Raw genomic sequence first — 13,515 nt, forward strand, 5'->3', positions numbered from 1 at the left:
ACTTGTTTCTACCATTCTTCTTATTGACCCTGAATTACTGGACCTGAATAGACCAGAGTAGGCATAGATTGACCCGATAAAACACTTTGAATTCGGTGACTTTTTAAAAATCGTACTACTTCACGTTGATTTGTCAACGTTGGAGAAAGCATTTGTAGTGACGAGGTTTGATGCAGCCTCCATTAACTCTTTCCATTACCTGATTTCTTTCCCTAAGTTGAGTAAAATCGTCTAAGGGCACCAAAAATAAAGTGGAGAAATACGTCATTGGAGTGTATAGGTGTTATCTCCCAAAAAAAGACCATTAACAATTTTACCACTCAAAAATATCCACAGACGTGATCTGGCCATGTAGAGCGAATGGAGAGTGAGAGATTGGGAAAGTGTATATGAATGAGGTGGAAAGAAAGCGGGAGACCGAGGATGAGTTGGAGGAATGAGGTGGAAAGGCTTGTGAGTGAGAGCTGTGTGAAGGTGAATACAGGCACCCTGATGGCGGAGGACAGGGCGACATGGAGGCGATTTGTGCATGGGTCACCCCTTTCGGGATTAAAACGTTTGGCTGTAGAAAGATAGATACAAAGACTAATATGCTAATAAAGATTGTTGGGCAGACGGGAAAATGATAAACCGTTGTGAATACCGCGAACCAGGTAGGCGGTAGAACTAGCTTTGCTATTATGATGGTGATGCTGGGCTGGGCAACACAATATACAGTGATGTTTGTTAAACTTAGTCATATACCAAAATGTTCAAAATGTCCACAAGGAGGTACTTTCCTTTTACCTGGAAAAAGTGTGATAGTCGTAGTAATAGTAGTAGCAGAAGTGGTTGTTGCTGTTGTTGGAACTCCAGGCTTATCTAAAATTGTATCCAGTGGACTCCAGGACGAAGTTTTCCTTCTTTCACAGTCCGCCGTCCTTGTTTCGGGAGATAGGGAGTTGAGGGACGTTTGTACAATCGGCAGTTCCACCTCCCGTTCCAATCGGTGCCGCTACATGAAGGCGTCCCTTTCCAGCACCAAAACGTGTGATAACGATGTGTGTAGAAGCTGTAATTTCTTGAGCAGCCGTCGATGATATACAGATTTTTTATGAAGTCCTCCAGTCCTTATTTAATCATCCTTCTGCAACTTCGTGTTTGGCAAAGCTGCAGTCAAAGTAAATACCAGTCAGCACCGTGACCTTAAATAACAGTTCCTGGGTCAGTGAAGTTATTTGTGAATGTCAAATCATCTTTCGAAAGAGAAATTTAAAGTTCATGGGATGTGTACCACATCATATCAATGTGTGCTTGTGTGTTGGGGGGGAGGGTTGTAGGTGTGTGGTTGTGGATGGGTGGATGGGTGGGTGTGTATGCGCTTAAGAATAACAAGAAGAAGGTAATAAACGAGGGGAAATGCCAGATATTCAGTTACTGGAATATGACGTCAATATGTGAGTAAACTCTTGCCTGAGAGTTTTGGGCGAGAGTCACGAGCACCCTGGACGTACCTGAGCCGAATCAAGATGGTGGATGTGTTGTGTTGACTCGCCCCTGCTGTGTTGCATTTGTCACTGAATATCATTAGATTTTCGGGGGGAAGGCGTCCAAATTTTCCTAAAGGCAACAGGGGTTGGTTGGGTACACAGCTCTTGCGTAGTATGAAAGGTTTATATGACGGTAAATTCAGTTTGTTGAGAAAAAATGATAAAAAAGTATTATTGTTAGCAACTAAATGCCATATCAGGCGGTTACCCCTTCAGTCCTATAACGTACTTAATACTTGGTTCTTGAGATCTATGGGCGTTTTATTTATTCATTTATTTTATTTCTTGTTAGGAGAGGCTTTTTGAACTGCATTGGGGTTGATACAGTCTTCATATAATGTCGTCTCAGTTGAGGCCTCTCCAGAGTTGAAATAAAATAATCCAGTCAGCGAAAATAAAGCATAATTGACGGACTGGGGCTGAAAGGGTTAATTTGGATTAATTACTGCCTGACTCCTGTGTGATGACTGCACTGTGCTTCACCAAACCTGGCATTCATATTTACTAAATCCTCTAAACTTTATAACAGAGATTAGGTTACTCTTATCCCATTTCTTGTCCCCTCCTCCCCCCCTCTCTCTCTCTCTCTCTCTCTCTCTCATTTTACTCATGAGGATTTTCTAGTACTCCTTTCCTAACAGTTAATTTCTGTATATGGCGCATTGATATCCCCATGTACGAGTATGTTATCCGTGTAGTCAGTGGCGATATTACATTGGCATAAATGACGTACAGGAGAGCAGTCAGGTTTAATATGCAGAGTAAATCGCCGAGGAAGAGGTGCTAGGAACCCTCCATAGCCGACAAGAACACGGTCCCTGCCTCTCCGAATTCTCACTACCTCAATTACGAGTTTGATTAGATGTGGTCAGGTAAGGCAGTTGTGGCCACGTAGGTTTAGCTGTAGGGGTGGTGACGGCTTGTGTGTGTGTGTGTGTGTGTGTGTGTGTGTGTGTGTATTTCTTGCTGTTGCCACACTGTTGTATAAAACTTAGGAGACCCCTTGTATAGCCGATGTGTTTTCATTTGACGCTACTGGCTGTCTCCCACAACTGGAATACTTTTATCCATGAGTGTATGAAATTTGATGGGCTCTATTCTCGTATTTTTGTCGGTTAAGGAAGCTTCCTAACACCTCTTCCTTAATAATTTATTTTTGGATATAGCTGGTTAATATCCTGTTGTATGTTATTTATATTATGCAGAGTATGGCGAAGGTGGAAGGATTTTGGTAACACAAGTGGACTGTAAGGTTTAATATGCAGAATGAATCTCCTAGGAAAATGTGTAAGGGAGCTTCCTCAATCGACGAGAATGCGGGCGTTAGTCATGAGGGAGGAATGCATCTCCGTCGTCATATTTATTCTTCACTTTATGTCAGGTTAGAGCAAATGTGGTATAGTAAGATGGTTAATGTATCAAATTTCCCCCCAGATATAAAAAAGTATATCCTTCGTTAAGTATACAGTAATCGTCATGAGACAGAAATATTAAAATGATATGTTGGTGTATGAAAGGGTTGCCTGTCTGTGTTGGTGGAGGTGGTGGTGGTTGTGACTGATGGTGATGGTCATGGTTAAAACTGTTAAATATACCAAGTGCATGACCACTGATGGTGGTTATGGTAGTAGTGAATGTTGGGTAATGATGTTCATTATATTGGCATTTATTGGCAGTGGTGAAAATATTGCTGTGGTAGTGTGGTGGCACTGGCCAGGTGGGTAACTGTTGCAGTGGTGCATTGAGTGTTTCGGTAGTGGTGTGGTGAACGTATTGTGGTGATGGTAGTGTAGTGAGTGTATTGTGGTGGTGGTAGCATAGTGGGTGTTGCCTCGGTAGAGCGGTGAAAGTATTGTGGTGGTGGTAGTATGGTGAAAATATGGTGGTGTTGTCTTGAGAGTGGTGGTGATGGTGACTTTGGTATTAGCGAGGACGTGCCCAGACCAGCAACAGCGCAGTGCCAGCCACAACACGAGCTGGAATTAAGGAAATGAGGTCCAGCTGCATATCATTGAAGAGTAACGAGCTTAAAAGTCTTGCCCATCAGTGCTCCTTTAGTCGGAATTTCTTCTTTTTTTTTTTTTTTGTTTCCTCTTTCATTATCTTTGTTTTACTTTGGCTTTCCCGTATTTTGCATTTCATATTTCTGTCATTCATTTCTTCTTTTGTTTCTGCAAATTCTTTACCTTTTCATTTTTCTTTTCCTCTTTTGTTTCTTCTCTTTTTTTCCTTTTCATGCTTTTATCTTTAGCATTTCTCTCTTCCTCTTCTCCTCTTTCTTCTTTTTGTTGTTTTTCTTTTCCCCTCTCAGCTGCTATATACATGTCCTTTGCAGCGTTTGAGGTGGGCTTATGGGTGTTTAGGATGTTTTTCTATAATGGTATTGTGGTGGCATATGTAAATTAAATGGCGGGCATGATTGTGGGTATAAATGCTGGTGTGTGTGTGTGTGTGTGTGTGTGTGTGTGTGTGTGTGTGTGTGTGTGTGTGTGTGTGTGTGAACATTTTAAAGTGTTTGTGGATAGTGATGATGTTTGTGTGTTTGTGATGGTGTGTGACTGTGTTTGTGTTTATAAATGTTTTTGTCTTCTAGGCGTGTTTTTGTGTTTGTGGACATGATTGTGATCATGGGATGGTAGGTGTGCCTGTGATTGTGATTGTGGATATATTAATGTGTTTTTGAATATGATGGTGTGTGCATGTGTTTGTTTATTATTTTGACTTAGTATCATTGCGTCTGAGCGAGTGTTTCTGAATGTACTTACGAGTTTCTGGGTGTGATTGTGATGGTGTGGATACATACGTGTTTGTGTTTTGTTATTATGGGAGTGATTTTTTTTTTAATGTGATAGCCCTCTGTGTGTGTGTGTGTGTGTGTGTGTGTGTGTGTATGCAATATATATATATATATATATATATATATATATATATATATATATATATATATATATATATATATATATATATATATATATATATATATATACTGTATATATGAGGTGACTACTAGTATGATGATATTTTTGGACGTGATGGCTGTGAGTGTCGGGGGGGTGGGAAGGTGGTCGTTGGTGTGTTTGTGCACGTGTTTGTGGGTGTGTATGGAACGGAGTCACGTCCAAACAGTGGTCCAGATTACGCTCATTAACTTCAGTTGAAAATGTATTAAGGCCAATTCTTTCCAATTTATTGCCCCCTCAGTATGTTTTCTTTCAGTCTTTCTTTTGGTTTTCTTACAGTCTTTCTTTCTTCATGTTTTTCTTTCTTTTGACTTTCTTTCCTTCTTCTCTTCCTTCAGTATTTTTCTTTTTTAATCATCCTTCCTTCCGTCCTTCCTGTGGGAGTGAAGGTGACTGACTGTGAGTCAGAGTGACTGTGAGAGTCAGGGTGACTGTGAGAGTGAGCGATATGTGACGACGAAAGAATGAAACCATGTGCTCTTTGGCTTTAAAGTGTATTTCAAGAAACATAAAACATTAGTATATTACCCAACAAGATCGTGACTCCCGACCAAAACTTAAATGACCTATCACGATCAAGGGGAAAAGTTAACAGACGATTTAACCTCCCAACATTCCACAGGCAACGGTTAACCCCTCTAAACCGGTGACGTATTTTGACTTCACTCAGGCCACCACCAGGCAATTTTATTCAAGTTGAGAAAGACCTCTGTTTGTGAGTGGGTTAACGAACGCAACATCCAACCTCTTCAGTTAAGAAATTCTCTCCCAAGCTAAATCATGTGGAACCAAGCATAAGATTAAAAATACGTCATCAAAGTGAGGGTTAAACACTGGTGCTTTAATTCCTAGACTGCGGATGACGTCATTTTGGGGGTTATTTGGTGCCATTAGACGATTTTATTCAACTTAAGAAAGGCATCTCGCACTGAAAAGGTTTATCACGGCTATTTCTAATCCCTCGTTAGAAGATGGAAGAATATACTAAAAATGACGATATAATGAACATAAAAACTCCGGAAGTGGTGAGTGCGTCCTTCTCATATACAAATGCATATAACAAACTCTGATGTCTTTCAAACTTTTTCAGTCACTAATTTACAGTAGAGTTTTTGTCATACTTTAGCAGAGGATGAGAGCTAATTGTAGAATATTAGTGAAAGGTATTAGAAATTCCTGAGTTGGTGGTGACTGAGGGAGATAGTTTATGAAGGGAACGCGTTGCAGAGATCGGTGCATATTTTCAAGGTAAGGGCAACGGTTGGGAGGTGTAGGCTACATGAAGAAGACTAATATGCGTAAATGTCAACAAGAAATATGGTGGAGTGACGGAAGGCACTGTATCAAGTGCTATATACTTTTTATTTATGGAATGAGAGGTAGACTGATGAGAGAATAACAGTTTACAGATGGAAAGATACTGGGAAGCATAGAGAGAGGACTGAGTCAAACAATGATTCTGAAATAAGGTGGGACTCACCATAAGTGTTTACCCTTTAGTCTAGATGGAAGGTGAGAGTGATGGAGAGTGGGGTGAGCCTAAATTGGTGCACCAGAGTGTGTAGACCAAGTAGCCTACAGCGAGGTTATCTGCTAGGGCAAATTTGATAGTGCTAAAAATAAAACCAACGTAGATGACAAAAAGAAAAGAAATTCCTCCCGTACTTATTACTTATTTCAATGTAATATTTGTCTGGGGAAAAAAAAAAAGGAAACAGCGAGAATTCCTTATTGGAAAGACAGAAGAGGGAATATAAAGATCTAGTTTATATGTAATCAATAGTTTTTGAGGCTGAAAAGAAACACGTGTGAAGAATGAAGAATTCTTGAGATAGAAAAAATAAAATAATTGGCATAATACTGTCATAATTGATCAATCAAGCGTCTGTCGTGTGCGAAAGTGTCTGCTTGGAAATAAACAGTACTCAGTTGAAGCCCATAGGTTATTAGCAAAATATCTAACTGAATTACGAATATGTCAGTGGTAGTTGCACTGATAACTGCATCCGTTAACTTATTCTACATTTTCATTATGAGAACGTACTTATAGTGAGTTTTCTTTCGCTGCTGTACTCTGATCACAGCTTTCAGATCATTCGTTGATAACTTCTAGATCCGTTTTACTTCTGTCTGTTGCGTACCAGACATTCGGCACTTGTATGTGATGTTATTATTACCAAGGTGTTTCACTTAGTATTTCCTGTGTTGATAATTGCCGTTTTTCACTCCATTTGTTGATCTTATTCTTATAAATTTGAATGGGTTTACATCCCCACACAGTAACTGCTCTTTCTTTGATTTTCGTGTCAGGTGCAGTTAACTAGCTTGGAAAGTGTTAGGAGATATACCCTGAGATGGTTTGACCTTTTGGAGAAAATGATAGGCCTTTGACTAGGAAGGTGTATGTGACTGGGTAGAAGAGGAGAGCGAGGATGAGGTGGAGGAATTAAAAGGAGAGGTATACGAATATAAATAAGGATAATGTGAGTTGGAGGATGGGCAGCTTGACAGCGGAGAACAAGACGACTTGGAAGTAATTTATTTCTGGTCATCCCTACGGGTTTAAGGCGTCTAGCTATAGATAGATAAAACCCAGTGTATATCCTAGATCGATCAGTGAAACAAGTGGCAAACAGAACTGATCCTTAGGTCACCCTGCTAGTTAGTCAGTCCGAATATTCGTTGCTTATTACTACTCGTTCCATTCAGTTAATCTGCAAGTCACGTATCAGCGAACATATGTTATTCCTGAGACAATGAGTTTCTCTAACTTGCATGCTTTTTTTATTTTTTATTTTTTTTTAATATGAACATGGCCCTCGAATAGCCTAAATATCCCGGAATGGCGTCAGAAGCCATATTTGTATCACATGTGATTTAAATAATTTCCATGGTGTGGAACACGAGATACTGGTCGTGTTAGAGTGTTAAAACGTATGCTGATAGATAAAAATAATAATTCTAACAAAATTTCCCAATAATTTGCGTACTCCTCAATTTAAGCTGATCGGAGGGTGCTTTGTGGCCTGTTTCTTCGTATTACATATTATATGTTGGCAATCTTCCACTGACTAGGTGATTTACAGTCGGTTAGTGCTTTATCAGAGATTTTAATATTGAGGAAGATTAATGGAAGAAGGCTGATCTGGTTGCATCTACTGCTGTATTTCTCTTTTGGTTACCTCAGGATGTTGGGAAGAGGATTTTATGATCCCTACTGACTCATGTGCGTTAGTGGTATCCTTACTGACCTTTATTATTCATGGTTTAATGGTGTCCCCATTGACCTTTAACTATGTCTTTGGTATAATGGTGTCCCTGCTGACCTTTAACTAAGTTCTTGGTTTAATGGTGTCCATACTGACTTTTAGTGCTTTTGGCTTAATGGTGTTCCCACTGACCTTTAATTACATGTTTGGTTTAATGATATCCCTACTGATCTATAGTGTTTTGGTTTCATGGTAACGCCTCCACTCCCTCGCCAGAAAAAAGAAATGCGCTGCATTTGGGAAAGTACTCGGTGTTCTTGTTGTGCTCATGTGATTTATGGTTCAGTAATGGTGCAGGAACTAGTAGGATTTGGTGCTTGTACTCTGCAAGTGAGAAGTGTATGTCCTGGAGAGGTGTATGACGATATTGTGAAATAACTAAAGTGGGTAAGTTTTATCAAATGAGGGTAACTTTTAAGGGATACCATTTCCCTGCGACGCCAACATGACCATAATGGCAGACTGCAAAGGGCTGAGTTAATACTAACACTTCGTTACCTGAGTCCAAAAATCAATATTTGGGCTGAGGTATGGCGCGATGATGTGTTGTGGCGGGCAGCACGACACACCACGCCGCCCTCACACCCCTCCTCCCTCGCCTTTATTAACTGCATTATGGAAGGCCAGCCCTCAGTCCCTGCCCGCTGTTACAAGTGAGTCCACCTTCCTTCAGCGTCTTCACACACACGCTTGGGTGCACTCGTGCTGATAAAGTCTGTGGTGAAGTTTTCGAACTGTAGAGATGGTGGTTCCTGCTTTCTAGCTGCAGTTTTTCATTTTTTTTTTTTTCTGTAGTTACAGTAATTGGGCATTTTCAGATTTACTTAAATGCTGTTGCCCTGACGGTTATTATAAGTTTGGACTTAAGACGGACTGCAGCTTTAGTACAGAGATAGAGGCATTCAGAACTCATATACAGAGCAAAGAAATACTGTTCAATGTTCTTCAGTATTGCATCCCCAGAGTTTAAAACAGGAGTAATTTTTTTTTTTTTTAGTGAATGTTGTAACCATTAGACGCTCTCGTAATCTGCTGGTAGAGGTTAGAATCTAACAGATGGCTGGAGTTTTTGTATCATACAAACGCGGTCAGTGATGTAGCGTGGTCACCCACGTCTTAAGTGATCTGGACAGCTGTAGCCTAGCTTCGGGCCCTCCTTCGTTCGCATCCTCGGGGGTCTAAGAAGATTAACATATATATATATATATATATATATATATATATATATATATATATATATATATATATATATATAATTTAGATTTCATCACATTTTCCGCCGCCCGTAGCCGTGCATAAGACTGTGAATATACCGAACTCTTTTTACGTTGAGTGAACTGTCTGGAATTATAGTAAACCGATTTTTATGATCTGCAGTTTTAAGATGACTGAGTATAAAGCAAGGGAGAAATAAATGTTGCTTTTAATGCATCATAGATCTCTGTTTCAGATCGATGTGCAAGATAGTAGTACATGTATGACGATTTAAGTCTTTGAGCTGGATGTGATGGTATACGGGCGGTAGTGGTAGTAGCAGTTGTATTAGTAGTAATAGTATAGTATAAGTTGTAGTAGTAGTGACTATAATGGTGGCGACCCGTGAACAGTGTATAATTATTTCCGTAATTAGTAGTTGTAGTAGTAGTTGTGGTAGTAGCAGTAACTATGATGGTGGTGGCCCCTTAACAGTGCATTTATCCGCAGTGAGGCTGGTGGTGATCAGTGCAGCGGTGGTGGTGGTGGGGCTGGTGTGGACGGCTAGAGCGGCGCCACATTGGGATGATGCACACCACTCCAGGTCAGTCACTCATCGCCGTTCCGTGTCTGAGTTTTATTCTACATTTGGGCTAGAATATCATATCTAATGGTCAACAGGAGGTAATGTAGGAATGTATAAGGAATAGAATTGATCCTCATCATCATCAACATCCAGATCTCCTTGCTCATCTAAAGGTGGGGTGAAGTGGGATCCAGAGAACCCCACCACCGCCAACAACAACAATAGTAATAATAATAATCATAATCATAATCCATCCATCTATCCATCATCCAATCCTACGTTGCCCCATGAGGAGCGTAGGACCCGGGGCTAGGCAAGTTGGTCCTGACATTTAAGATGAGAGTGACCAGCCTTACTCATCCCGGAGTGGCATAACGTGAGCAATAACCCCAACCATCCCTTGGATATAAACCTACACCGGCTCAATCCGACTGGAGCGCCGCAATTACCCACTAAACCACCAGGCGCCATAATTTAGTTATATGGTTACCACCCAGCGTAGTAAATGGTGTCTTGGTGTACTGTACAGCACACCATTTAGCTTGTCACTCAGTGTAGCGTCACCCATAGGCAGAAGGAAAAGGAAAGAATGAAAGAAAGAGAAAAAGGGGAGTGTAAAGTCACCCGTAGGCAGAAGGACGAGGAAAAAAATGAAGAAAAGACAGAAGAGGAAGGAAGGAAAGGAGGGAGGAGAGGAAAGGGCAAACACCCGAGAGCAGCACTACATCGAGTGAGTGGATGGTGAGCGCCTCCATTTACCACCAAAATCATAATAATAATAATAATAATAATAATAATAATGGATGGGGTTTTAATGAGATACAAGGTAAGGAGTGGATCTTGGAGTGACCCTATAATGAGAGAGGGCAGTGTGTGGAAACTCCCTGTACTGTTGTTTGCAGATAATACCGTGTTGTTAAATGAAGATGAAGGGTAGCTTCAAGGCTTGGTGAATGAGTTTAGTACGGTGTGTAAGAAACGGAATCTAAGGGTGAATGTAGGGAAAAGTAAAATTATGGTCTTCGAGAGAAATGAAGTCACTGAATGTACAGTGAGGTTGGATGAGGAGGAAATGGAAAATGCGAGTGCGTTTAAGTACTTGGGTAGTGTGATGAGTAAGGATAGAAGTTTAGAGGGTGCAAGGCATGAAATGGTACAGCAAGGAAGAAAGGTTGCCGTTCTTTGAAAGCAGTGATAAGAAACAGGGAAGTGAACATGGAAGTGAAAAAGGTACTGCGTGACAGTATTGTGATATCAACTCTAATAAATGGAAGTGAAGCTTGGACCTTGCTGGAGGGACAGGAGTCAACAGTGAGAGCAGTGGAAATGAGTTATTTGAGAGGAGCCTGTGGAGTCACATGGAGAGACAGACTGACAAATAAGGAAGTGAAGGAGCGTTGTGGTGTGGATGTGGATGTGATAGGAAGCGTTAGGAGAAACACACTGAGATGGTTTGGCCATGTGGAGACGGTGGAGAGCGAGAGACTGACGAGGAGAGTATATGTGTATGAGGTGGTGTTGGGGAGAGGGAAGGGGAGGCCAAGTATGAGATGGAGGGGTGGAGTGAAGAGGTATATGAGAGAGGGAGGGGCTGAGTTGGGAGCAGGGCAAAGAAATGGCGGGGGACAGGACGACATGGAGGCAATTTACTTGTGGCCACCCCTTACGGGATTACTGGCAATAAATATAATAATAATAATAATAATAATAATAATAATAATAATAATATTAATAATATATGTGAAAAATAAAACGATAAAATGAGGTACTAACCAAAGTTTGCCCAGTTGAATAAACCACACTCATTCACTCACCAATGAAACCCCGGAATCCTGGCTCCACTTGATGGGTCATAAAGAAAAAATAAATCTCTTTACAGAACTCGAACAGCTTAATAAAAACATCAGATCAGAATGTGAGTTGTACGTGATTTTCACCCGGGTTTCAAAAATCAGCCATATTCTGTTTACACTAGCTTGTCCTGAAATTGCTTTCTTTCTGTCTTTAATGCTGATTTATAACAACAGATTAACACTGGAATTTGATGCTAGACACGAAGAAGTGCTGTGGAGGGGATGTAGAACGGTAGCATATTCTTTTTCTACCAGTGTACCATGTGACGTAAGCTGCAAAAGGACGAAAATCTGGGCCAAGTTAAGGTAAAGAACTATAATATCTTTTGTCGTGTCTGAAGTTGGTTGTTCTACATGAGATTCTTTGTGTCTGTTTCAGTGTGGGCAGATTGTATGGTGGAGAAGCAGACAGAAACATCCGCAGGCATAGGGACGTGAGCGAGGAGGAAGATGAGGAGGATGACAGCGGCACCGAGATCGATGCAGTGGAGAAGGAGCAGGAGGAGGCAGAAGAGAATGAGGAGGAGGAAGATTCTGGGGATGAGAAGGGAGTGGAAGATGATGATGAAGGGACGGGCAGGTTAAATAAGGGCTCTAGTAAGAAAGAGGGAGGAGACGAAGAAGCTGAAGAAGAGGAAGGGGAGGAGGAGAGCCCTGATGGTAAGGAGACACCCAGCACAGATAAAAGAAATGTGGAAGAGGAGAGCGACAGTGAAAGTGAAGGAGAACGTGAAAAGGATATTGTAGTTGAGGAAGATGACGAAGGTGAACAGGATGAGGAGGAAACCACAGACGTCGAGAAAAGTAGCCGGAATTTCACAGGAGAATCTAGTGACAGCGAGGACAACGAAAATGCGAAAGAAACAGAAAAAGATGGAGCTGGTGAAAAGGAGGAAGATGGTGAAGAGAAAGAGGAGGAGGAGGAGGAGGAGGAAGATCGCGGTAATAGCGAATCTGAAGGAGACGCAGATGAGGGTGAAGAAGAAGAATCAGTAAAGCCCCAAAAGACAACGGACGAAGAGACGAACGAAGAAGAGGAGGAAGAAGGAAAACTTGAGGAAGATGAAGGGGAAGAAGGAGAAGTAGAAAATGGGAAAAGTGGGAGTCTCCATAATGAAACCCAGAGTGTAGACCTCGAGGATGAGGAAGAAGGAGATGCAAAGGAAGCAAAAGAGGAGGAGGAGGAGGAGGAAGAGGAGGAGGAGGGGGAGAAGGAGGAGGAACAAACAGCCAAAGGAGAAATAGAGGCGGAGGACGAAGAGGAGACATCGGAGCAGGAAACAACAGACGATAAAGAAAAGGAGAGTGAGGGAGAGGACGAAGAGCAGGAAGAGGGTGAGGGGAACGATACAGACAGTGAAACCAACGTGAAAGGAGACGATAAGAAGGAAGAAAATGGGGAACCGGTAGAAAGCGAAGAAGACACAGAAGTGGAAGAGACAGACACAGAGGATAAGAACGAGGAAGAGGAAGAGGAAGAGGAATGAGAGGAGGAAGAAAAGCCAGCCGAACATTTCACCTAATAGGGCCATACTCCAGGTGACATAGGAAACTTCGTAGCACCTGTCCCTGAGCGATTTATTACCCTATACCCTTTTCTCCTCTTGTACGTTACTGAGACAAAGTATATCGCTACTAGAAACATATAAATACCATACGAGAGAACATTAAGGTGTAACAAGTATAATAAATCGCCAAGGAAAAGGTATGACGTATCCCACAGTGCCATGTAGAATACTTCCCCAAACCCCAAGAGACTTCACTGTTTCCATTTATATTGCAGCTTTTTAATGTGTGCATCGTTGACCTCTTCAGCCCGATGACGTATTTTTAACCCCTCTAGTTCGATGACGTTATTTCTTCTTTTTTGTTCCCCCTCTCTGTCTGTCTATCTGACTCAGTTTCTGTATGCACATCCACCCACTCGCCCCCCCACCTCCCCACACACATTTTATCTGTCTATACCAATCCATCTTTCTGTCTGTTTATCTGTCTATCTATCTGTCTGTCTATCTATCTGTCTATCTATCTATCTATCTATCTGTCTGTCTGTCTGTCTATATATGCTACCAACGGTCGATTTTACTCGGCTTAGGATTTTTTTTTTTTTCGGACGAGGGGTTT

At 41.4% G+C, this 13,515-nt stretch overlaps 1 protein-coding gene across 1 annotated transcript; it reads left to right on the top strand.

Moving 5' to 3' along the window:
• The first annotated feature begins 2,812 nt into the window (after positions 1 to 2,812).
• LOC145408003 (uncharacterized) lies at positions 2,813 to 12,939 on the top strand. The gene is made up of 6 exons (XM_080278807.1): positions 2,813 to 2,910; positions 4,123 to 4,164; positions 8,381 to 8,478; positions 9,463 to 9,556; positions 11,771 to 12,383; positions 12,931 to 12,939. The coding sequence occupies exons 1-6, from the start codon at positions 2,813 to 2,815 to the stop codon at positions 12,937 to 12,939; spliced, it is 954 nt and encodes a 317-aa protein (XP_080134933.1).
• The last annotated feature ends 576 nt before the right edge of the window (positions 12,940 to 13,515 follow it).

The sequence above is a fragment of the Coenobita brevimanus genome, chromosome 75 (genome assembly GCF_032717465.1).
Source record: "Coenobita brevimanus isolate Jiangsu-jjx chromosome 75, ASM3271746v2, whole genome shotgun sequence".
Lineage (NCBI taxonomy): Eukaryota > Metazoa > Arthropoda > Malacostraca > Decapoda > Coenobitidae > Coenobita > Coenobita brevimanus.

Excerpts from the sequence above, each read along its gene's own strand:
- LOC145408003 (XM_080278807.1), top strand. The coding sequence starts at position 2,813 with ATGTGTAAGGGAGCTTCCTCAATCGACGAGAATGCGGGCGTTAGTCAT. Across the intron at positions 2,911-4,122 it reads TATTCTTCACTTTATGTCAG|GCGTGTTTTTGTGTTTGTGG; the intron begins GTTAGAGCAAAT and ends TTTGTCTTCTAG. Across the intron at positions 9,557-11,770 it reads GATGATGCACACCACTCCAG|TGTGGGCAGATTGTATGGTG; the intron begins GTCAGTCACTCA and ends TGTCTGTTTCAG.